Here is a 25991-nt window from a genome sequence, read left to right as displayed (position 1 = left end):
CTCTGACTGGTGTGAGGTGGTATCTCAGTGTGGTTTTGATTTGTGTTTCCCTGATTATGGGTGATGTTGAGCATCGTTTTATGTGTCTGTAGGCCATCTGGATGTCCTCTTTGGAGAAGTGTCTGTTCATATCTTCTGCCCATTTCTTCACTGGATCATTTGTTTTGTGATTCTGAAGTTTGGTGAGTTCCTTGTACATTTTTGATATTAGCCCAACAAAGGACTTTTTATAATAACTTTCTAGAAACCTAAAATAGGTTTAGCACTTCAAGTCCAGTTAGAAGTTATATTCTAACTCTTTAATGTTTATTTTCTTTTTGAGAGATAGAGAGACAGAGCTCAAGCAGGGAAGGGTCAGAGAGAAAAGGAGACAGAGAATCGAAGCAGGCTCCAGGCTCCAAGCTGTCAGGATAGACCCTGACATGGGATTCGAGCCCACGAACCATGAGATTATGACCTGAGCCAGACACTTAACCAACTGAGACACCCAGGTGCCCCCTGAAATTTCTAATGTAATCAAGGATGTTGAAGTCTACGAAACACCATGGTTTTCTAAACAAAATGGATAAAGATGACTCAGTATTTCTCTGGAAATCTAATGGAGGAAAATGACGTAAGGTTGAAGCAGGACTTAAGACAGGAGGAAATCAGGCTGTAAAATGACGATGATGATGTCATGCTTACATCAATCACTTATAGGGCTTAATGCCACACCAGACACTCTTCTGAGGGCTTCATTCCTGCAATGCTCACAAAGCCCTATGAAGCAGGTATGTAGCACTCCTATTTTTACAGGTGACAAAGTTGAGGGGCTAGAAGATGATCTGGGCCATGGTATTTGTCCAAACGTACTGAGCTGTTAAGCTGTTAAAGCAAACTTTGAAAGCAACTTTTCATCTCAGATTGTGTCTCTATTACCCTACGACCCTATAGGCTTGACTTTACTAGCAATAGAAGACTAGGTAAGCAACCTAACTATTTAACATCTTCACCTATAAAACAGGGATAACTTATCAGGCATGCTGTCAGAATTAAAGAAGGAAATACATAAAATCACTCTTGCAGTGCCTACAGAAAGGAGTGTCCTCTAGAGGGGTGTCGCCAGCATTGCTGACAGCCATTGTCAAAGGGAGTCCTGGCTGGGTCATTTCTCTGCTACATTATTAAGTTTTTAAAGCCTCAATTTCCTCAACTGTAAAACGAAGCACAGTGACTGGAGTCAGAGCAGTCGATAAATGGTGACTGCTATGATTATTACACGTTCTCCTAGTCAAAACCAGATAAATGGTGAAATTACACCTAGGAACCAAAAAGATTTGCACTAGAAAGGAAGCCTTCGAATTCACACAAATTTTTGTATATATGTAAATATAAATTAAACTTAATAAAAGGTTTTAATGAAAAATAAAGCATATTTTCCTTGTTTGTACTTTAGCAAAAAAAGGAAAAAGACAGACTCCTAGTTAGGTAAAAGGATATCAAAATATGGTAGCAAACAACAGGTGCATTAATCAAAAAGGAGGCGTTGTATGGGAAATAAAGATGATGCAGTAAGGAGCACCATTTCTAGAGTGAGCTGCCTAATTTCAATGTCATGATTGTTTGCTATGTGACCTTAGATGAGGTACCTAATATTCCTGAGCCTCAGCTTCCTTATTAGTCAAAAGAGAAATAATATTCCTAGAGTCATGAAGGAAAACTATGAGAACGTGTTTGCTTTTATATTCTTTGTGCCTATAACAGTAACTGGCACATAGTAAACTCTCAATAAATATTAGGTGTCAGAGATACGAAGGCAAAGGAGAAAACTAAAAAGTTCATAGGAGAGGAAAATATTGCCCGGAACAGACTTTTATGATTTCAACATTATTTCTAGGTAGTAGTTTATATTTTTATTAGTTTTAGAGAAGAGCACTCTGAAAAAAAAATGCTTTAGGTCATTTTATTTCCTGATTTTACTTTTACCAGTATTTTAATTCTTTGTTTTAGGATTTCTTAAGATGAATGTCAGTGAGCCCAATGGAGGAAATGTCTTGAATTATATAAATGTAATAATATTAAATGCCCAAAGGAATTATAGGTATTATTAATTTCATGTACTTTTAAACCATAGTTGAAATATTTCATGCATTTTGTAACAGTTATACATAATGCCATCTTCATTCTACTTTATTAAAATATCTGATAACTATTTTTTTCATTTTATTATGCTTACCTCCAAAAGTAAAAAAAAAAACAAGAAGAAGAAGAGTAAAATTTAGAAAGCTAAGTTAACTAACACCCTTTTCTTTAATTTTAAAATGTGCTAAAATAATCTACTATATATTAATCATTAATTATTAGCATGAAATGTTAGCCTTAAGTTATATGAGTTCTTAAAATAATTCACTTCCATTTTTCCAGACAGAAAAGCCTATTTTATAGGAAATTAATTTTTCCACATAATTATAATTAAGATTTTTAATGAATGACTTGTACTTTTCAAAAATATCCACTTGTTCTTTAAAAATCAAACAATTATTTCCTGTAATACACACTAGTATGTCAAAAATGTGAAAAAAAACGCATGATGTGCGACTGGATGCGTCTTAGAACCTCACCCTTCTCTTCAAATGTAGTATAAAATGTAAACATAATTACTCAGTCTAATAACTTAACAATAGTTAAAATATTTTTATCATGAATTCAGAAGGATTTTATTTATCTTTACAGAATAAAAATAAAGGTTTATTTTTGTTCATGTAACGATTAGAAAACTCTTGCTTGTACACTGCCCAGAAAACTGTACCTATGCATGCGTATACGTGTGCGTGTGGCGGGGGTGGTGAGAAAGGAAGGCAGCAATCAAGGTGTTTCTGGCTTGCTCCCCAGCCTCTCGTCCAGATCACTGCTTTCCTGGGCTTGGGGTTTGGGGGAGGAGACCCTCCCTCCTCCTTCACCACTTTCAACCCATTTCACAGTGAACATAAATAAACAATGCAACAGCTTTTATTTTGCCCAACTCTCTCCTGTGTCCTGATCAGAACGACTGCAATGGGCTGATGTCCAGATGTCTAATGTCAGCCCCCTCTCATCCCTGACCACAGTTCACCGTCCATATTAATGTGGGGTTCCAGTAGGTTTTACTGTGCTTGGAATGCCAGCATGTCTTTTCCCTTTTCCATCTGCGAAACGTCTCTATGCTCACAAAGTAAAGAGGCTTTAACTGGCCTCCCAAAGCAAAGGCAGATGTCTCTTTCTCTGGGTTTGCTTCATATTCTTCAGTGACTTGTATTACCCTCATTCATCAGCCTGGGGTAAACTTTCTGTTAGCAAGATGTCACACCTTTCCCTCTACCTTTTTTTCCTTATCTCTCCTCCCCAGTTCTCCAAGAATCCCCAAGAGCCAGCCACACTTCAAACTTCCAATATAATCAGTTAAGCCACTGGGGCCCCTGCTTTGCTCCTGATTCCTTGGTGTCATTATTGAAAACCATTCCTGCACAGGACAGTGGAATCTCTTCTACCAAGTCAACAACAGCCAAGTGGGCTCATCTCTTGTACAGCCTGCTACAGCGGCCCCCTGAGGCTTCAGGGTCCAGTTTACTTTAATTCACACCCGCATCTCCGATCACCCATTCTTCCCAATAGCAGGACCCTAGGATACATTGTCTGGTCACACAAGGAGTTCCTGATTTAGGAACAAAGGGTGAGACAAACAGCCCTTTCTTAAAACCTAAGGCCTTATTGTTGAGTTCTGGCTTTGCTTGTTTTCCAGAAACTTGTCCTTGGTGTACTTTCCCTGCCAGCTGGTTTTGGTGAAGGCCACCCAACCCAACCTGGTATGGACTGGACTGTGTCCTTCCCAAGATTATAGGTTGAAGCTCTAACTCCCAATATGACTGCATTTAGAGACAGGACATTTACAGGGGCGATAAGGCTAAATAGGCCATAAGGCTGGAGCTCTAATTCAATAGGACTAATGTTTGTAAAAGAGAAGGAAGAGACATCAAAAGTGTGCACACACAGAGGAAAAGCCCTGTAAGGACACAGTGACATGGTGGCCATCTAATCTACAAGCCGAGAAGTCCCACCAGAGACCAACACCTGATCTTTGACTTTGATCTTGGACTTCCAGCCTTCAGAACCATAAAAAAAAAAAAAAAAAAAAAGAGAGAGAGAGAGAGAGAGAGAGAGAGGAGCACCTGGGTGGCTCAGTCGGTTAAGCATCCGACTTCGGCTCAGGTCACGATCTCACGGTTGGTGGTTTCGAGTCTCGCATTGCACTCTGTGCTGACAGCTAGCTCAGAGCCTGGAGCCTGTCTTCAGATTTTGTGTCTCCCTTTCTCTCTGACCGTCCCCTGCTCACGCTGTCCTTCCCACTCTCTCAAAAATAAATTTAAAAAACATTAAAAAAAAAAAAGAAACTTCTGTTGTTCAAGGCAACCAGTCTGTGATGTTTTGTCATGGAAGCAGAGCAAACTAATATACACCTCAGTGTGGGGGAAAAGCAATGAAATCTGGCTGATTGCCATGCAGAAAGCAACACATATGCAAATCAGTCTTTCATCTTGTCCCACCCATCTCCCTCCAGAGCTATGAGATCTCCAAGACAGGGGTATTCATGGCAAAGTGACAAAGGTCTGAAAAGACCCTGGTTCTTATTTGCTTGATATTTCCATAATTAAGAAGGGCCACTCAAGTGCCTTCTTTCACAATGAGAAAGCAATTTTAAGTAAACTTACTCTGTCCCACTACGACATTAAAAATGGCAGGCATAATTTTAAAAAATTTTGCTTCATTTATCACTTTATCTAACCACAATTGCATCAGTCACATTACATTAATTCTCGTTTATATACCTATTGTCCTCCTTTTATTCAATTTTCAGGGTAGGGGCACCTGGATGGCTCAGTTGGTTGAGTGTCCAATTTCAGCTCAGGTCATGATCTCATGGTTTGTGAGTTCAAGTACCACGTCAGGCTTGCTGCTGTAAGTACTGAACATGCTTTGGATCGTCTGTCTCCCTCTCTCTTTGCCCCTCCCTTGCTCAAGCTCTCTCTCTCAAAAATAAATAAACATTAAAACTATTTTTTTCAAGATAATGAAAAATATCCTTGACTGACAAAGATGGTAATCTTCTTGGAAAGCATATAATTTAAAAGAAAAAATGGGTAGAGGAAACTGAGAGAGCAAATACCATGAAAACAGAAAATGTCTTCTACATGGGTGATGGGCACTGAGGAGGGTACTTGCTGGGATGAGCACTGGGCATTGTATGTAAGCCAATTTGACAGGAAATTACATTTATAAAAAATAATAAAAGAAAATAAAAAGAAAAATATGTTATTATTTCCTCTTTTATTTTAGCTTGTTTGTCTTGCCTTTATAGAGAAAATATATTGGGAGACCAGAAAGTTAAATAATGCATGGTTTATTTAAAAACCTGAAAATAAATGCTATCAATCTCAGTCACTTTGGCTTACATTCTACTTGATTCTGTAAGACATACCATGTTTCCATCCTTATTAGAATATACTCATGCATTTGTTCTTTTCATTACATTTTACAATATTAAAAGAATAACATTTATTCACTTTTGAGAGACAGAGCATGCATAGGGTAGGAGCAGAGAGAGAGAGGGAGACACAGAATCCCAAGTAGGCTCCAGGCTCTGAGCTGTTGACACAGAGACTAACGCGGGACTTGAACTCATGAAACTGTGAGATCTTGACCTGAGCCAAAGTCGCATGCTTAACCAACTGAGCCACCCAGATGCTCCATACATTATTAATACAAAGTTCAAAAATGTACCAATCTTGATTATTTCATAGTACTTATTACTTGTATTCCTATAAACAATATGCATTTAGTAAATAATAATATCCCTACCTTCCTTATTTTTATTATTATATTCAATTATTTTAACATTAGTATTAATTAATAATTAACATGAAAAAGCTAACAGGAGGGAAAATCCAAAGAACCTGTTGAAATTCCATTCAATAAGGAAGGCCTATGACTGATTTTACACAAGGTGTCAGTTAAAATGAATGCTATGCTTCTTGTTCCCTCAAGAGATTCTCACCTGAAAACTTGAAAAAAAAAAAAGATCTTTGATTCTCTATTTACCCAAATGTAAACTTATGTTTAGCACCCAATAAGTTATTTTCATTAGTTTCCTATATGTGACAATGTATTCAATAAGAAAGCATTTTTTAAACATGTAGCACTTTGAGATTTTCTTTCACGTAACCCTAAACTAAGAGCCACAGGAAATCTTTCAGGAAGGACTCTACTATTTACAAGAAGCTCAGATTCTCCCTCCTGACCCTTCCTTTCTTATTCCTCTCAAACTCTCTAAGAACCTCCAAGAACCAATCCCATTTCCAAATAGGAAGCAAGGCCAGTTAGGCTACTACAGGCTCTGCTTTGCTTTGATTTCCATGTAATGACCTAAATTACAATTAGGTTTCTTTATGGGTTTCATTGCTGATTTTTTTTCTGGTTTATTTATTTATTTTTACAGAGAGAGAGAGAGAGAGAGAGAGAGAGAGAGAGAGAGAGAGAGAGAAAGAGAATTAGCAGGGGAGGGGCAAAGAAAGAGGGAGAGTATGAGAGAATCCCAAGTAGGTTCCACACTCTCAGCGCAGAGCCAGTGCAGGCCTGGAACCCACAAACCATGAGATCATGACCTGAGCTGAAGCCTAGAGTCGAATGTTTAACCAACTGAGTAACCCAGGTGCCCCACATTGCTGAACTTTTACCAAACTCTTTCACTGTTGTTTTAAAAGTTCATAGAGATAACGGATCTTCAAAAGATAGCCTCTTGTCTAAGTCTGGATTCCTGTCACTTGAAGATACTACAGTTTCTGTTGTCTTTCAGAGAGCCTCTCCATTCCTCAGAGTGATAGGAAGGTCATGCCTTCTAAGGTAACAATGGCAGGACAGGGCAGGTCTAACTGTAGAGTAGAAGCTTCTAGATGGGAAAAATGGCAACAAGCTCACCACACATACAAAACTAAACACTTTCTATGTATGAATAACAACTCAGAGGGTCTCCAATGTGAATTAATCACTCTGCCCTTACAGTCACTTGAATTGACCATAATTATGTGTGTTACACATCAACACTAAGCCTCACCACCAGCACCTGCTTCCCTTCTCCTTCGGTGAAAATTGATCCCATGGCCATCATCTCACCACCACTTCCCACTAGATGACCTTCCTCTCTTGTTGCTACCACTGCGCACTATACATGCCTCTCTACAGTGGAATCAACGGCAATGCATTTTGACTGTCTCATCACTTATCTGTCTGATGCTCTGTACCAGAAGCTTTTGGAAGGCAGTCTGACTCCAAGTGATCTCTTTATCTTTAGAGTCTGGCACAGCTATTCTTTCAATAAATGCTTGAACTAATTAAATTAATTCAAGATGGGCCTGGGTCTACAAAGGTGCAAGGGAAGAAGTAGAAGATCAGGCAATCTTATGCAAGTTATATTCATGAGTGAATCAGTTACAAGCTCCAAGTATCAATCTCAGAAGCAAGTGTAGGAGTTTATGATGAAGACAGAATGATTCCCAAGGTCCAAATGTACTCCTGATTAAAACAACAAAAGAACATTGGCTGTTACCAGTGTGGATACCAGTGTGGTAAAATTTAAAAGAAATGAGAAAAATGTATACAAGTCTGAAGATATGGTAGAGGCAAGCAACAAAAAATAACTTTAAAATAATCTACAAGTTAATGGAAAGTGGATTCAGACTAGGTTAATATGGGAATATAAATTTCTCCAAAGGCATATTCCAAAATTTGAAAGTCTGAAAAACTCTTAGGTAAAAATAAGAGGTAAATGATAATAATTTTATCAATAAACGGTTTCACAGAAACCCAAATATGTTATATATTTACTAAGAAGACTCAAGAAGAGTTGTTTGCATTAGCCGACTCCGTTTTTCTTTTCCCTCCCACTACAACCTACCACAGTCTGGTTTCTGCTACGAGAACTCCATGAAATAATTCTAGTTAAAATCACTAATATTTGCATGGCGTTAAATTCAAGGAGAGTCTTAAAATCTCCGTCTTGACCTCCTGGTAGCAGTTAAACCAGGTGTGACTCAGTCCTTCTTAAAAACAATTACATTCTCCTGGTTTTTTCCATCTTGTCTGGCTACTCCTTATCAGTCTCCTCTGATGACACTTCTTTCTCTATCCTCCAGCGAGAGAGAGGAGCTTTTCAAGATTCGTGTCCAAGCCTTCTTATATTTATTCCCACCCCAGGCAATTTCACCTACTCCCATGAATTCCACCACCATGCATACATTGCTGACCCTCCAATTCTATCTCTAGACCAGACCTCTCACCAAGCTACTGCTCAATATAGCCAACATTCTACTCAACAGCTCCCCTTGGATGTCTCATGAAAACTGCAAACGACATTAAAAATCCAACTTATCTTTCCCCCTAAACATGCCTTTCCTTCGGTTTCCCTTACCTTCGTGAATGGGAACAAAATATTCGAAGTTGAGCAAGGCACTTTCAATCACACCCTCAAATATATCCAGTGCTCGCTCCACAAACCACTTTCATCTCCTGATAAGACTTTTGCATTTTCATTGACCTTCTTCTATCCATTTTCCACAGAGCAGTCAGAGCAGTTTATATTTAATGCAAATATGAGCATGTGGGCTATATGTAGAACATGTCTTCACAGTGATCTTGAAGTTAAATTCAGTAATGGTATTGTGGACCACGAGGCCCTGAATCACTGAGCCCTCCTTCCTTTAAGAGCCTCATCTTATAACACTTCCTTTACTCTTTATTATTCTGAAATTGGTAAAGAAGGAGAAAGAATTAAGCATATATCCTCCCTTTCCTTTAAGAAAAGAATTTAGAGGTAATTAAATAGTAGACAATGGAAAAACCTACAGAAGATAATAATATCAGCTAATAATACAGAAGGGATGGTAAAACGTAAAAATCACAATTGTGCAAGCCCTAATGATATAATGGAACCTCACAATAATCATCATGTGAAAACTTGAATGGGAAACTTCTCATGGATGGATCAGGCTGACAACATGTGAATCCTCTGATATAGTAATATCACTACAAGTTGGACACCCCATCTTTATGTGATATATACCAATATGAAGCAAGGGAAAGTACCCAGCAATGTATATGTCGTATTATTGCCTCTAGTGTTGAATCTGAATATATTTAAGGATCTAGATGAAACTACCAATTTATAACAAATATGGAGGAGAGAGGAGCATGTTACACAATGCTGCTAGCATGTAATCTACCTAACTTAGAATGTGAACAATATTCCCGGATAAATACACTGTTTCTCTAGCAAACAAATGGGAGAGAGGAGTTGAGGAAAGAGAGACTACTATCAATTCAAAACACTTGAGAATTGTATCAACTAGGATGTGGTCATTCTTCAAGTCCTGACTTGAAAAACACAAACATAAAGACATTCTTTGAGATAAATGGGAAAATTTAAAGATGAATTGAGTTTTATACAATATAAAGGTTTATTTTCTGCATCATAATACTATTGCTTGTGGTTATGTTTTAATTTTTTTTAACATTTATTTTTGAGAGACAGAGAGAGGCAGATCATGAGCAGAGGAGGGGCAGAGAGAGAGGGAGACATAGAATCAGAAGCAGGCTACAGACTCTGAGTTGTCAGCACAGAGCCCGATGCGGGACTCAAACCCATGAACTGTGAGTTCATGACCTGAGCCGAAGTCGGACGCTCAACTGACTGAACCACCCAGGGGCCCCTGAGGTTACGTTTTAAATAAAAGTCCTTATTTATCAGAGACATACCAAAGCACATATGGGTAAAATGTCATGGCTTCTGTGATTTGTTTAAATACATACATACATACATACATAAAACTGATGGCACCAGATTGGTAAAATTTGATAATGTCTGAAGCTGGGTAATAGGTAGATGGGGCTTTATCATATACTGCCGTCTTATTTTATGTATATTTGAAACTTTGCATATTAAAATATAAACATTATAAATAAAAACAAATTAAGTTGAAATATTTGTTTCTCAGATACGTCATTACTGACACCCACCTCTCACAATATGGTTTATGGTATCACTTTTTTCTCAAAAAATCATTATTATTACAATTTGCAGTTTCTGGGAGAGCACACACTCTCTAACGTAGAGGGGCACCTGGGTAGCTCAGTGGGTCAAGTTTCTGACCTTGGCTCAGGTCATGATCTCATGGTTCCTGAGTTCAAACCCAAGCTGTACTAACAGCTCAGAGCCTGGAGCCTGCTTCCGATTTTGCCTCCCTCTCTTGGACCTTCCCCTGCTCACACCCTCTCCCTCTCTCTCTCCCTCTCTCTCTCCCTCTCTCTTTCTCTCTTCCTCTCTATCTGTCTCTCAAATAAATAAGCATTAAAGTATAAAAAAAGATGAACTTCTCTGAGGTAGAGAACACCCTGTTAATGAACTGCCACATGCCCTAGAGTCTAGCACAGAACACTACAATATATTTGATGCTTAATATACAGTTGAATAAATAAACGTTTGCTCAGCTAACCAACTTATTTCATCTTGTGTAATCAATCAATATTACCCTTGTAATTAGTCTTCTAGTAATCTAGCTCTAAATTTGTGGCCCATTTGTAACAAGTATTATGTGTCTGTATGCACTTGCTTTTATTTTCCATACTTTTAAACTACTAATGCATGTCCCTGTGTTGGTTTTTACTTATTCTTCTGACCCCAATTAAGTCTTTTTCTGACTCAGACAAAATAAAAACAAATAATAACAAGGCTTAGTTTTTTCTTTCAACTCTCCAGATATGAGAGCCAATATTTTTAGGTATTTGGGGGCGGGGAGGCAAAATGCTGAGTCAAGAAAAGGAACCAATACGGAAACCCTTGTCCTGAAATAAATATTTAATGCATATGTTTTAATGAAAGAGGTTATAAAAGGGATAGCAAAGAATTCTTTTATATGTCAATTCCCACAGGCTGGTAGTATCTTCCTGGAGTGCTTTGTGGAGGAGAATTCTAAACTGAATTATGGCTCAGCAGGACAGAGCATAATAAAAGTCCCGTTATTAACACAACTGAGGGTGAGGAGCTAATCAAAGTAGGCAAACTCCGAAGCAGCAAGACAAGCTTTATGTTTAAACTAAAAATACACAAAAACATGTTTAATAATAAAACTTTTGATGTAGGACCTAGACTTTTTATTTGCATAGGGGTCCCGGACTGGAGTTCCACTAACATCAAGGACATTTGAATGCTTCATCTTCAATTTCTAGTTTGTTTTAGTAGAGCAAGAATGTAAAACCACTGGATTAAAGGCCACTGGATTAAGGATATATTTTATGCAGTATGTTATAACACAGAGATATCTCTTTCCAAATAATAATCGTAAGTACTTTGCCTCCAACCTACTTTTTTTTTTTTTGGTTGGGTTTATGTGTGCCCTAATTCTACATGAGAGTGAAAACTGGAGTAAAGAAATAAGATAAAAGGAACTTTTTACTGAGTTTATGTGGCATTCTGTTCTACAAAGAGTAAGGCTTTCATCTTTTAATCCGATATCCACTTAACTACATTACAGAAGATTTATTTTGACCCCCTCTTGTTTTATAAGGGGCTCAAAAGTCTGTAGCAATTTTTGACACTTTGTTACACTGTTTTTCTGACTCCCCTTCCCACATGCACGTGCAAGCACGTGCGCACACACACACACACACACACACACACACCCCTCCCTGCCTCATTTTCATATGGACACAAAGCATTGGGATAAAATGATGGTTCATTATAGTTGTACAGAGCTCTTATCTTCATCCGGCAAGAGTCATTTCCTTCCAAAGATTGAAATGCAAATGTGAAAATTAATGATAACTGCATTATCTGATAGCAGAGATAATACCAATTCACTGTCAGAGTAATACACAGTCATTCTACGATTTCCTCCGCTTCTCACAATATTCTTCTTACTGTCAGACTATATCTATGGTTAACTATGTTTCATAGGTTTCTGTTAATTTACTTCAAATGGCATTTCCCAGATCTTATATCTACCACATTTTCCCAATCAAAAAGGAAACGAAATCAGAACTGTAATCTCCAAGCCCTTCTTTGGACTAGTGAAGAGGAAGGGGGAAAAACCTGTATCATTAGTGTGTGCTTCTGTCTCAGGAGGACTTCCCAGCTACCACTGCACTTTATGCAAAACCCTCCCATCTTCTGGGTTCAAGGCACAAAGCAGAACTAACCCCATCATCTGCATGGATCCTAAACGCTGAGCAGCAACTGGATGAGGCAACTTATTTACAGATTTGGTGACCACAATTTTTAGTACGGGATGCAACAAGTACACACATCTGATTTTATGCTAGACATTTACTCTTAAGATTTTATTTGCATTGAAATTGCTTTAACTGAATCGCATTTAAAGTCCAGTTATATAGAACATAGTTAATATAATCTTACGATGACTTTTACATAGCAAAATGATTTTGCAGAGTTAATTCACTATGCATACATTACATGAAGGTTCACCTGTAACCCATGTTTTGGCCACTATAGCGCAATTGCTGAAATGATACTAAAACAAATATTAAGAGCTATTTATTGAGCACTATGAAGCCTCAAGCTCCATGTTTGACATAGAGAATCTCACTAATGAGACAGTGATTATTATTAGCCCCATTTTACAAAAAAAGCTGAGGCCTTACAGAGTTTTTAACTTACTCAAAGTCATACAGCTCATGAGTGGCGGGGTAAGATATCAATGAAAGAAATAATTTTGATATTTTCCACTCATCATACTATCCTGAAATAAGTTACCTCTGACGGAAACTCAGATTTCCATTTAACAGTCTAGGAGCAAGTTGGGCTGTTTTGTAATATATAATATAAAAAATAATTCCAAATTTTATTCTAGTAATTCATCAAATCATCAATACAAAGTGTGATTTTCTACTTAAATTTTTTATTTTTTAACATTTATTTATTTTTGAGAGACAAAGAGAGACAGAGCACAAGCAGGGGAGGGACACAGAGAGAGGGAGACACAGAATCTGAAGCAGGCTCCAGGCTCTGAGCTGTCAGCACAGAGCCGGGCTCGAACCCAAAAACTATGAGACCATGACCTGAGCCAAAGCTGAACTCTTAATTGGCTGAGCCACCCAGGCACCCCCCCTACTTTACTTTTTATTGAAACACCTCAAGTGCTTAACATGTAAATACCAAAATAAAAGTGCATGCATTTCTTGACGTCTGTGTCAAAGAAACTTAAGTAACTGTTCAAAATTGTATCTGTGCATACCTGTATTAATACATATTTCTTGAGGGTAGATGTGCTTATTTGCACAATTTGAGCAATGTAATAGGTTCATTTACTAAAACTCCTGGAAATTTCAATTATAGTGGTTATAAGCCTAATGGTAGGACTTAACTACATTCAATATTAAGCCAGAGAAATCAGATTATTCACTAGTCCCAAGTGCAAAAAGAATGATGTCAACTAGAGAGTTGGTATTCTGAGAGTTGACATAAGATATGACTTTTGAAGTGCTCATTTCACAAAGGTAGAGGATGAATTTATGACGATTTATCTGAATTTTTTCCCCTCAGTCTCCTTCTGAATCTAAATACAGAAGTCAGAACCCAAGACTTAGGCTATAGACTGCAATTCTAAAGATTTCTTAAAATAAGAGAGAGCCAGAGATGAAAATACTATGTCAAAACAAGGTCAACATTCTAACTGTTGGCACGTGTGAGAGGTTCTAGGGTAAAAGAAGGCCATTAACATCTAGCAAATCCCACTCTATCCCTAGCTGACTGCTGGATACTGTCTGCTTTCAAATTTCATCCACATAACAATGTTTCAAGGTAGTTATTATTATTCCTATTTTAAAGGTAAGCAAACTGAGGCCAGGGCTGTTTCATATACCTGAGGTCACAAGACTGTTAAGTGTCAGTGTGTGAACTCAAACACAGATCTGACTCTAAAATTTGTTCACTTTCTTCCGTAGTTTAGACCATTTTCTACTTTCTAGGTTCACGTGCTTAAATATTAGTTGTATCAGTCACCTAAATATAATGCACAAATAATTTTAAAAGATTAAAGAAGAGAAATGGCATCCAAAAGAAGTACGGACAACATTATACTATACCTTTGGACTTCTCCCTACACCTTCACGATTGTTAGTGAATCATAATTATTTATTAAATAATTAAATGTGTAAGACTATTGATACAAGGGTGATAAAAGGCAAGAAGAGTTTTATACTTAAAAAGGAGAGAGAAATGATATACAAAGTAAGTAGAGGCAAATGCAGATGAAGAGATGGCAGATACCAAGTATCATATCAATTCGCTTCTAAGCAGGGTAATATCAGGGTAATTTTTTTAAAAGCAAGAAAGAAAAGTAAAACTTAAAAACAGTTGCGTGAAATACGGAAATAACAAGGTAATGACTTTTACACTGGCCTGAACCTTGTAAGCTTAGTGTAGGTTTAGTTCTCCCTTCAAACAGTGAAAGATTCATGAAAACATGAAGAATATTTAAGTCACAAATACTTAAGCATTGTAAAGTTTAACCATAGAAATGTTTACAAATGTAAGATAATTTTTCTAAAGACTGTTTAGGTTCTGCCTAATCATAAGAGTTAACAAAGGTGTGAGCAATTACTAAAATGTACCTTTTAGTTGAATAACAAGTAAGGGAAAAAATATGGCCCTGGGGGATTTGCATTTGATGCAAACAGAACACTTCAGAAGAGTTGACTCATTACTGAAATGAGCCGTCAAGGAAGGTTGTGGAGTGGACTTCAATCAAACTCTCTCAAACTCTTTAAAAATAAGACAAATCCTGATCCATCATAAATGATGTCAGCTCTATCTCAAATTCTTTAGATAATTTCCTTGTCTTTTGATTCTGTTCTATTTTTATTTAGAGAAAGCTGTCTATCTCTGGTTGAAGCTGAGGGCTGGGTAGGAGGACTTTAAAATGAGGAGACCTTGAAATCACACCTGGCTCATTACCTCATGTCTTTACCAATTATTTGTGGTTAAATTCAAAACTAGATGCTTAGTATTTTTAAAGTTGTATCAGATATATTATTGGGCTTTAAAAAAATGCTGAGAATTTTAAATGGTTCTGCTTCAAGACTCAATAATCTGAAAGCCTTTATAATGATCAGTAATATTTTATGTGTAGGATCTAATTCTCACAAAATCCCTACCAAGTGTGAATGCATTTTCTACATTTTATAAATGGTGATATAGGAATAAAGAACGTAAGCAACTTGACAAAAATCACCCAGCAAATGAGTGACATCCAAAATTTGAACCTAAACCCTTCGAATACAGAGCTCAGGGACGGCTGGGTGGCTCAGTCGGTTAAGCCTCCGGCTTCGGCTCAGGTCAGATCTCACGTTCGTGGGTTTGAGCCCCGCGTCAGGCTCTGTGCTGATACCTAGCTCAGAGCCTGGAGCCTGCTTCTGGTTCTGTGTCCTTCTCTCTCTGCCCCACCCCCTCTCATGCTCTATCTCTCTCTGTATCAAAAATAAATAAAACATTAAAAAAAAAAAAAGAATACAGAGCTCAATTTCTATTTGGAAACTGTCACTAAAACTTGGACAATTTTCTCCCCTTGATAACTAAGTAAGTGCCAATATCATTTTGCAAGTAACAAAAATCGAGGTTAAAATATTGATATAATCATTATTATGTAATAGCAACAGTGCAAAAACATCCCCTATACTTTGTCCTGATTGAAGGAAAGTAATAGAGTTTCTACCTTAAAAATATATATATCCAACAGACACCCTTTTGTTATGAATCAATCTCATTAATTAAGGGGTTTCAAAATAATTACCCCCCACTTTTGGTAAAATACCTGAAGGGAAAAATCTGTTATCAATCTTACAACAAACAAACAAAAAAAGAACTTTCTTATAGGCACATCTGCTTAGATAGATACATACCTTTTTCCTTTAAAGTTTTTACATATTCACATGCATCACAGAAAAGAGCATAAACATGTTCACCATAACTAAATAAAAATTTCATTAAGTCAGATATATAAAAGAAATTTAACAGTGAAAAATCATGCCCTGAATGACACATCACTCTTTACCTTGCTCCTCTCTCTCTCCTTCTCTAAGTTAATAAAACAAGTTTGTTTCTGGAAAAGGTGGCACTGAGTACGCCCATGCGTTTAATGATTTACAACTGCCCGAATGTGCTTACTCCCTCCCAAGCAACAGGGACACAGAGGGCCTCAGACCCACAGAAAGAAGAAAATCTGCCCCTTCCAAGTTTATACCATTGTTAAGAGCACCCAGAAGGCACACTTTGTAAGTAGGCATATCCAAAAGGCCCTTAAATCTAATTAGTTCTAAATGTAAAAACTCTAAGTAGCATACATATACTTAATTCCATGAATAAAAAAACGTACTATACTAAGTTCATCTACCCTTTTAAAATTAAATGTAATCCTCAAGAAAAAAATAAAATTTTCCAAAGATTTTTTTCATTTTAATCCAAGGAATTCGTTCCTACATGGAGAAGACAGAAGCATTATGCTATAAGGTGAAAATGCCAGAAGTCTACATCTTCTTTCAAACTCTTAAGAAGTGGTATGATAGTACTTTAAATAGTACACATTTTGATCCCAAATCTTGTATAACCATTATGCTACAGTATACAGAATACAAACATTTGTGTGTATCATGAATAACATTAGAAATGACATCATAATAATCAGCTATACTGCATCTTCATTTTTGTTTGCATTATATTTTCCAGCTGCTGGTTTCAGAAAATTACCAGTGGAGTTCCTCTCTTCTTCACGCACAGCAGAGAGCAATTTGCAAAGTCATGCAAGGGTGAAAATGTGATTGAAATATAGGGATCTTTCTTAATGAAAAATGTTACTGCTTTAGATATTACAGCTGAAACTATTTCAAAAAACTCACTTATATCTTTAAGCCCTATGACATAATAGTCTCCATTTATAAATATACCATCAATTGTAAATTACTTGGCACCAAATATAAAGAGTTTTTATTGAGTTCTTATGAACTGCATATATTTACATAAAATTACATTGGTGTTTAGGAGTATTTTCATCATTTTTTTTCTTGAATGATTAAATATCAGGACTTTTTAAATCAAATTAAATTTTCTTTCACAAAAATGAAAATGTTGCCAAAACTCTGAATCAATGGGAGTATCTGTTGATATTTCCTAAACTTGTAAATACATATTGATATTTAATCTATGACTTATAATATGATTAAATTAAAATATTTCCTTAGAGTATTACTGTTACTTGTTTAAAAGTGTTAAAAATTATTCCCAATTTGAATGTAGACCTAGCATAAAGATTTCTGTTCAAAAAAAAAAAAGGGAAGTAGAATGAAGCAATTCTTATGTGACTATGAAGTGAAACAAGATGGAGATTTTAAGCAGAAGAAACACTGGTTTTTTATGCTTTATTTAACAAAAAGATAAAAATCGTCTCCATATAATGATGTTTATTTAAACTCCCGTGTAACCTCTTCTGCACATACAACTATATATATATATGTGTGTATATATATGTATATATATATATATATATATATATCGGCTGAGATTGTAAGAGTTTTATAACCTAATTAAAATTTAAGGGGAAAAAAGTGAATTCCGGAGAGTAGCAACAGCTGGTTGAATTTTAAACGTTCTGTCCTACCTGGTCCATCCCAATCCTCTGTCTCAACTCCGGGTTGGCCTGGTTTTTCTGACTGTGTGTCCCCGTCTGATTCTGCTGTTTCCTGAACTCCTTCATCATCACCTGGAAAACACCAACACAGAGAGAAAAAGGGAAATAATTAAAGCTCTCTGTGTGACACTCAGATCTGGTAAAGGTATGCCCTCAGAGTATGTCTAAGCATATGCTTGTTACATATATGTGTCATTACACAGATTAAATCACCATGATTAATCATATTGCTATCTACTGTGGATTTAAAGTAAAGAAAATTAGCATTAGTCATCAATAAATGAATAAATACATACCTAAAGTTAACTGCTATAAACAAAAACATTTCTGTAAAAATTCATTCAGTGTTATTAATATTTTATATAAGAAAATAAAAAAGCAATATGTAATTACTGCTGTTAATATGGAAAACCTTGACTCGCATATTTCCAAATAATAATTTTTATAAAGGCAAGATGCAGCAAAACAAAAACAAAACAATTAACTGGGTTAGGGTAAGACATATTTAGGTTTTGGGCTGAATTTACGTTATTTTGAAGATTTCCTCCGCCCGCCCCCCCTCCCCCCCCGCAGCTTTTAGCTTACTAAAACTTGGTTGTGTTTTTAAAATGGGTATTAAAAGGCTATAATTAAATAATTAGCATATGAGATGAGCCAGTGATTCAAGTCTTCACAATGCAAGAAACTATAAAGCTGTACTTGTTCTTGAGAAGTCCGGGAGTTCACACAGTTTCATTTTTCATTTCCACACAAGAAAAAATATATAATCTATTTTGAGTAAAAGTATAGTTATGGGAAAGAAGTTATGTTAACAAGACAAGTGCATATTAAAAGTAAGAAGTCTAATTTATAAGAACCTTCACTTTAAGTAACAAAGTAACTACTTTATAGGAAAGTAATCCATGGTAACATGGAACACACAAAAATATTACATAAGATACCTACTACACATGGTAATAGAGATCAGAAAACAGAATAACAAGAAAATGTGATGTCATACCAAATTCATTCCAAAATGCATACCCAAAACATGGCAAGTAAACGTTGAATCTAATAATTCTAAAACTTTTAAATTAAATTGCTTGTCCAACTAGTCTTTCTCTGAAGTATTTTCTACATAGTTGCCCAAACCTATAATAGTACGTAAGTTTTTATACGATTATACCAAAAAATAATGAATTCCTAAAATCTTTACAAGTAACCTAGATACAAGAGAATTTTCAGGAAACTATTATTATTGCAAATGACATTAATGTGATGTTGATGAGTTTTGAACTTTCAACTCCACAAATTTTATATTTCACTTCTATATATAGCTTCACAAAATGAATCATTTTTAATAAGTGGAATAAAGGGCGAGAGAACACAGAACCCCAGAGACCATCTGTTGTCAGCATTTCCACAGCAGAGGATCACTGGCTCTGGTGGGCAACAGAGAATAAAACACATGCCCCCAACCACCAAACCCCATGTTTGGAATTGAAGGTGTTTGAAAGTTGAGTTCTCTCTTCCTTTCAGGGTGATGACAATGAACAGCAATGGAAATTATTTCCCTAAAATAACAGATACTGAGCATTTACTATGTTTAAGGAACTGTACTAGGTATAGCAGGATATATATGGGAAAATACAATACTTTTTCGGAAGGAGTGTAAAACCCTTCTAAGAGAGTCTGTTCACAAATAATGAGAGTGCAAACAAGGTCCAAGTGCCCTAAGAAAGGTACAAAGGCTCAGGGGTAAGATAAGAGTTTTAATCTGTGCTCCTTTTTGCAGGTCACATAGAAGAACACGGACACATCAACCAGTTATCTTATAAGATCAGTGGAAGAGTTCTGCTCTCACTTCTTAGACGCAAAGAGGGATGGCTCTCAGCCTGCATAGACAAGCAGCCTCTACAGCCTTTTAATATTTTCAAATGCTGTGAACCCTGAACTAAGTGCCCCTCAGCCCAATACTGCCTGCCCCAGCCCCTTTCTAGTGAGCCCCCTCCTGCCTCCCCTAATCCAGAAACTAAGGGTTTAAAGTCTATTCAGCAGGGGGTTTATAGCATCTGCTCTGATTGGTCAGAGCCCAAGTGGTACCCGTTGTTAAAGACTTTGAAAAGCATCCCTGCATATATATAAGTATTGAACTAAAGCTATGCAGGTAGCAGACTGGCCTAGCTGGAATCATTAAGTATTAGCTCTGGCAGAAAACCCTGATACTTTCTATGAGCTGGTTATTCTCTGCTTGCTCCTTCCTGATGGCCTCAATTAACTCTTCTCTGTCTCTGTCTTACTTGGTACTTTGTGCCTCATGGAGGCACAGGGGCTGCTTTATTCTCTTATTCCTGGGTGCGTTCAATCAATGGGAGGCACTAAGAAGGTCAGAAGCTCAGAGGGCAGGAAGAGAGAAGACAGGTACATATCCTCTAACCCTGTCCTTTTTATGGTCTCCAGTTGGGAGCAATGGCTGTGTTGTAGGTTAGCACTCCCAAGTGGCTCATCTGCTTTCCCATGCTTCCACCTCACTGTCACCTCCCATGGCTCTTCAGATCAGGGGAGCTAACAGCTTCTCGCTGTTGCCAGCCATCAGTGCTTCCTATTCCTTGTTCGCTTGGCTTCCTTAATCCTATCCACAGCTTGGACACTGTCCCTTCACCAAACTCTCTAGCAAAACCCCCTGACCAAGTTATCAGTTTCCTTCTGGGACCCTTCCTGAGGCACTCAATATCTTCCCAACCTCTTTATATAATTATATTCAGAGATTTTTGTCCAGTCATGGCTTTTACAATAATTTGTAGTAAACTTTCTTTACATAGAGTCACTTATTGAAAACTGAGTGTTGGGGCGCCTGGGTGGCTCAGTCGGTTAAGCCTCCGACTTCGGCTCAGGTCAGATCTCACGGTCGTGGGTTCGAGTCCCGCATCAGGCTCTGTGCTGACAGCTAGCTCAGAGCCTGGAGCCTGCTTCAGATTCTGTGTCTCCCTCTCTCTCTGACCCTCCCCCTCTCATGCTCTGTCTCTCTCTGTATAAAAAATAAATAAAATTTTATAAAAAAAAAAGAAAACTGAGTGTTATATGTAAGTAATGAATCACTACTTCCTACTCCTGAAACCAATATTACATAATATGTTAACTAACTAGAATTTAAATAAAAACTTAAAAAAAGCAGAGTCACTTTTTATAACATACAAATAAATTTTTAAAAATGAAAATCGTATCCCGGCTATAAAAGAAGTATCAGTATTAGGTGCCCATAATAGAAGGTAATAATAAAAATAAATATAATAAAAATAAAGATAACATTACTAATTTCTAGGTATTGTGGTTATTTATACTCTAAGTCTCTGGTCTCATTTCCCTGTAGTAGAAAGGAAGAGTAACAAGTTAAGTTATTTAAATCACAGTAATATGAAGATGAAACATTTTCACCGATCCACAAAGAATATAAAAAGCTCAAAAACCTTCTCACTAATTGATTCAATGCTACTTAATACAATAATCTGTGTAGCACTTTAATCTTTTTGAGTATCCCCAGGATATCAGACCCAATTTGGGGAGATATGACCTTTATAACACTTTATTTTTCATGGATGCTAGAACCCGCACCACACTCTGCCGGCTACTTCAGCGGGCTCTTCATTGCATCTCCACAGACTGAGCGGAGGTCTCGTTCAGGGAAATTTACAAAGAAAAATGTCCTCCCCAACACTGAAGAGTAAAGAATGCAACCTATAATTTTAAACAGTATCCATTTCTCCTAAGCACTTTTCTCATGTCTTATGAATCTTGAACAAGGTTGGGGTGGGGAAGGACTCTGGAGATGATCTGATCCAAATTAGAGAAATTTACTGATTACGAAATTGATGAACAGATGGGGTCAGTAACTTGTAGCCAGTGCATTTATTTCTGCCTCAGTCACGTCTCCCAAACCTTCACATGCTTGAGCATTAAGTGCTTCCCAGTCATCACAGGGTGACTGAATGAAGCAGCTTTCAGTAGATGCCCCTTCCTCAGTTAGTAGGAAGCAGGATTATAAGGGAGCAGGAAGAAGCATCACAAAGGCTTCCAGAAACAGCAGTTTAGACAAGGTTAGGACTTAAATTGGAGTCTCCTAACTGCCTATCTAGCATTCTTTCCAAAATACCCTTTCTTGCCTCTCCTATACACCAGCCCACCAGCTGAGTACAGAATCATGTACACCTGGAGTAGATGAATAATATCAAAGCAAGATATATCCAAGCAAGCATGGGACATGCTGTTAAAAATTACATATCCAAGGGCTCAGACAGTAAAACTCTGGGTAGAACCAGCGTTCTACCACTTGGATAAGTTAGGTTCTATATTCAGATGTTAACTATACTACCCTGATGGTCACACGAATTTTACTATTACATTTAAATTATTGGAAACATGTGATGCCATGCAAAATTTAATCAATCATGAATATTTATAATGTGTATTTGTGAAGATATAATAAGATATATACTTTCCCTTAAGGACCATATAATCTAGTAAAGGCGCCAGGTAATATGCATAAGAGAAGTCATCACTGATAAAAAAAAAACTATAATCAGGGTAGTCCATGAATAATTCCAAATGAAAATGGATAAGACACAGAAATTCAGAGATAAGAAGCATAAAATGACATTGACCATGGAGAACCTAGTATAATTTATTCTGGAGTTCTTCATATTGAAGCCAGTGAAAAGCACTAATATTTCAGTAGGGGGCTGATATGATCACGTGACACACAACACTGAGTTTCCATGAAAATGTTATTTTCTCAGACATCTGGTCTTTGAGTTCCCCCTTCCTTGTTCTGTAACCACAATCTGATTCATGTCTCGGATATTCTTGCCCAAAAACTTTTGTGAGACTACTGTTAAGTCTACTTTGAAACCTTTTATTAGGAAAATTACATATTTGGAAGGAAAAGTAATGAGAAGTATAGTGGGAACAGGGATGTTTAGAAGACTCTGTTATGGAGGAATCACAATAATTACAAAAATCAGAAGCTAAAAGAATTCCATTGAATCTATAAATGTTCATCTTCATTGAAGAGAGGTGAAATAAACCATTCTGTATTAACATATTAAAATACTTTTGGAGTCCCGGGCAGTATGCTGAGCACTGAGAATATAAAACAAAGATGGTTCCTCTTCTCATATAACTTATAGACTAGGACAGAGACAAATCAATAGATTGCAATCTTGTGTGGCGAATGCTTTGATGAGAGCAGTCCAAAACGTGACAGGAGCACACAGGCATGACACCTAACCCAGACTTTGTGCAGCGCAAGTGTCCTGGAGAAAAGAGCCAATAATATTTCTGAAATTTTTGAGGCATGATCTTAGATAAAACTGAATTCTGGAGGTTTAATGGCCTGAGGCTCCATGATTGAAAACCATTTCTCAGATTAAAAATGAAAGCCATCTCCCCAAAGAATTCCATATAAAAAAACATTACAGGAATTAAGTTGCTGTGCAGGAAAACCGGTGGTGAAACTGACAACATTTCAATGATAGGAGAGTAGAATCCATAGAAAGTTTTAAGACACTAACAGAAATAATTTGAGAACTGCTGCTACTGTATGATGGTTGAGTGCATGAAGTCATTTTGTTCCTTCAGTACAGGCTAAATTTACCCAGGATATTCCTCATCTAATATCTACTAGGAAAAAAATCACAGGATGACTACAAATCTCAGCAGACCTTGATACACACAGAAACTTGGTAAATTACTCAAAATGAAAAAAATATAATTTAGCCTATTAGGGGCTTGATTGAACTAGTAATTTCATATAATAAAATACTTTGATTAAATGTCACTTAACTGCCAGATTGGAACTATTGAGCTTAGATTTCAACTTGCACCAACATCTGGAGCAATACTCAGTATTGATAATCCTGATTCATGGAACAATTTGCTCTAATTTGTTTCATTATGTAGCACATATAATTAGAACTACCAAAAATAAATATTGCAGAATATTTAGTGATGAAAACACTGTAAAGATAGTTGATTGTATACAATTAACAGCTCAAAAGAAATTAAATTCTCCAACTGTTTTAAGATATTTTTTTAATGTTTTTTAAAATTTATTTTTGAGAGAGAAAGAGATAGCGTGAGCAGGGGAGGGCCAGAGAGAGAGGTAGACACAGAATCTGAAGACAGGCTCCAGGATCTGAGCTAGCTGTCAGCACAGAGCCTGACGCGGGGCTTGAACCCACGAACTGTGAGATCATGATCTGAGCCAAAACCGGACACTCAACAAAGTGAGCCAGCCAGGCGCTCCTGTTTTAAGCTATTTTAAAACTGAGTAAATGTGCAATATATATCACATTAATAAAAATAAACTCTAAGACAGGAGAATAAAGTCCTTGATCAATTATTTAATCATGTTTTCTTAAAGAAAAAAAAAAGTAAAAAAGGAAAAGATGACCCAAAACATAAGACTGCCACATGAAGTGATGCACTCGGGTGCAGAATACCAAATGGGTTGGAATTAAATTTATATTCTTATCCATATCTGCACATAAAGATGCATAAGACAGAGAACATGTCCTCAAGTTTGGATTCTATACTAAACCTCAACATGGCTAATTTTTCTTGAGCACCACTTGGCACTAGTTAAATGTTTCATGAACATCACATCAACCCCGCCATGCAATGGTATTCCTGTATTTCATAAGAGTAAGCCAAGATGCAGAGACGTGAGAAGATGGCCAGGCATGGAAGATCCAAGAATTGGCCCCAAGTCATTCTGACTCCAGTGACCACACTCCAAACCGGTGAGGATAGTAGAGGAAAACTCAACTAAATATCGAGCAACAAAGATAGCTGCTTCTCCTCTGCATATGTAAGCCTTGTTCCTTCACTATGCTTACATACTGAAATGAAAGATTTAATGGATATAATATTTAGAAGCTTTTTCTAAGGTGTACTATTGGACTTAGAACTCAGTAAAATTAACTACACACAGATGCTTAATCAATTACCATTACTCACTGACGAGCTATAAAATTAGATCTTGGTTTCATTCTTTTTACCATAACCTACTGCAGTAACATTACATTTCCTAATTAATTGCCTTGAGCACATTATTTCTATTTAATAACTAAAATATGTCACATTTGTCAACTTTTAGACCTTTCATCTTTTAAGTTTATCTCAGGAAACTAACTCTCAATTTTTTGGTAAGTTTTTATCTCTCATTTTTAATCTTTTTACTAATGAAAAATGAAATTATTAAACAACAATTTAATCAAATATGAAATCTCTGAATTATCTTAAGAAAACACTATATTTTATTTTCCCCCCTCACAATAGGGATTTGCTTCTTTCCCTTTCAATATATTTAATTTCATGGAATAATCCACCAGCTTCTTCATGATTTGAATGGAAATGATGTTATTGACCATTGTTTTTTTATTTACTTCTATTTTTGATTCTTGTATGTTTGAAATCAACATTCTAAGTAGCTTATGAAAAACATCATGAATAATTAATAGCCAAGATAATAATGACAAGTTTGTTAAGATACTGCTTCAAAAGCTTTGTTGGTAGGAAAAGGAAAAGAAGACAGAAAAGGATGCTAGGAAAAGAGTTACAGAAAGAGCTAGGAATGCATTTGATATCCATTCATTTACTTGCTAAATTCTTTATTCACATAATTTTAAATAGAAATTTCAGTGTATTTTTAGGAAAGCACAAACACATTTAATGGGATAAGCACTATATATATCCAGAGACCAATTCATAAAAAGATGAAACAGAATAAATGTCAAGCGGTAACAAAATCTTTAATATTTCTAAAATTATGGCTCTGGAGTTAATGGTTTTCCATTACAAGATTAAACTCTTTTGTTGCTCTTTTAAAAGCTATCGTACATATTTTGTGGGCCCTTCCATTTTCCTTAGTCTAGTTTTCAGAATCAATGAGAGCCCTATAGGAGGAAATTGAAGGTGTTATTGAGCAATATAATACATAGCACAAATGACTCAGAGAAATGCACTAGAATATAGTCTTTCGAACACATGAAACAGAATCTTCAAATCCCATATTAGGTATTGTTGGCAAGGTGGTCAAAGCAGCAGCTCTCCTCGCTGTGCAAAAATCATTTCAAAACCACAAACACCTTTTCACCCAAAGTTAGACATTCCTGTATAAATTAAAGATTTGCACATTCTGAGAAAGGCACTTTTCAGCACAAATAGCAGCAGTGTTTGCAAGCAGTCATACAAGAA

The 25991-nt window shown here is 36.6% G+C and overlaps 1 protein-coding gene across 1 annotated transcript in view; it reads right to left on the bottom strand.

Annotated features, from left to right (window-relative positions):
- Positions 1 to 25991, bottom strand: part of ZFPM2 (zinc finger protein, FOG family member 2) — a 450548-nt gene that overhangs the window by 318125 nt on the left and 106432 nt on the right. Inside the window, exon 3 of the mRNA XM_029923854.1 lies at positions 17730 to 17831. Coding sequence (XP_029779714.1) covers positions 17730 to 17831 — 102 coding nt within the window. The remainder of the gene's footprint in view (positions 1 to 17729; positions 17832 to 25991) is intronic.

This window comes from Suricata suricatta, chromosome 15, assembly GCF_006229205.1.
Source record: "Suricata suricatta isolate VVHF042 chromosome 15, meerkat_22Aug2017_6uvM2_HiC, whole genome shotgun sequence".
In the NCBI taxonomy this organism is placed as follows: Eukaryota; Metazoa; Chordata; class Mammalia; order Carnivora; family Herpestidae; genus Suricata; species Suricata suricatta.
The sequence above is the reverse complement of the archived record's forward strand: the minus strand, read 5'-3'. Positions and strand labels throughout refer to the sequence as shown.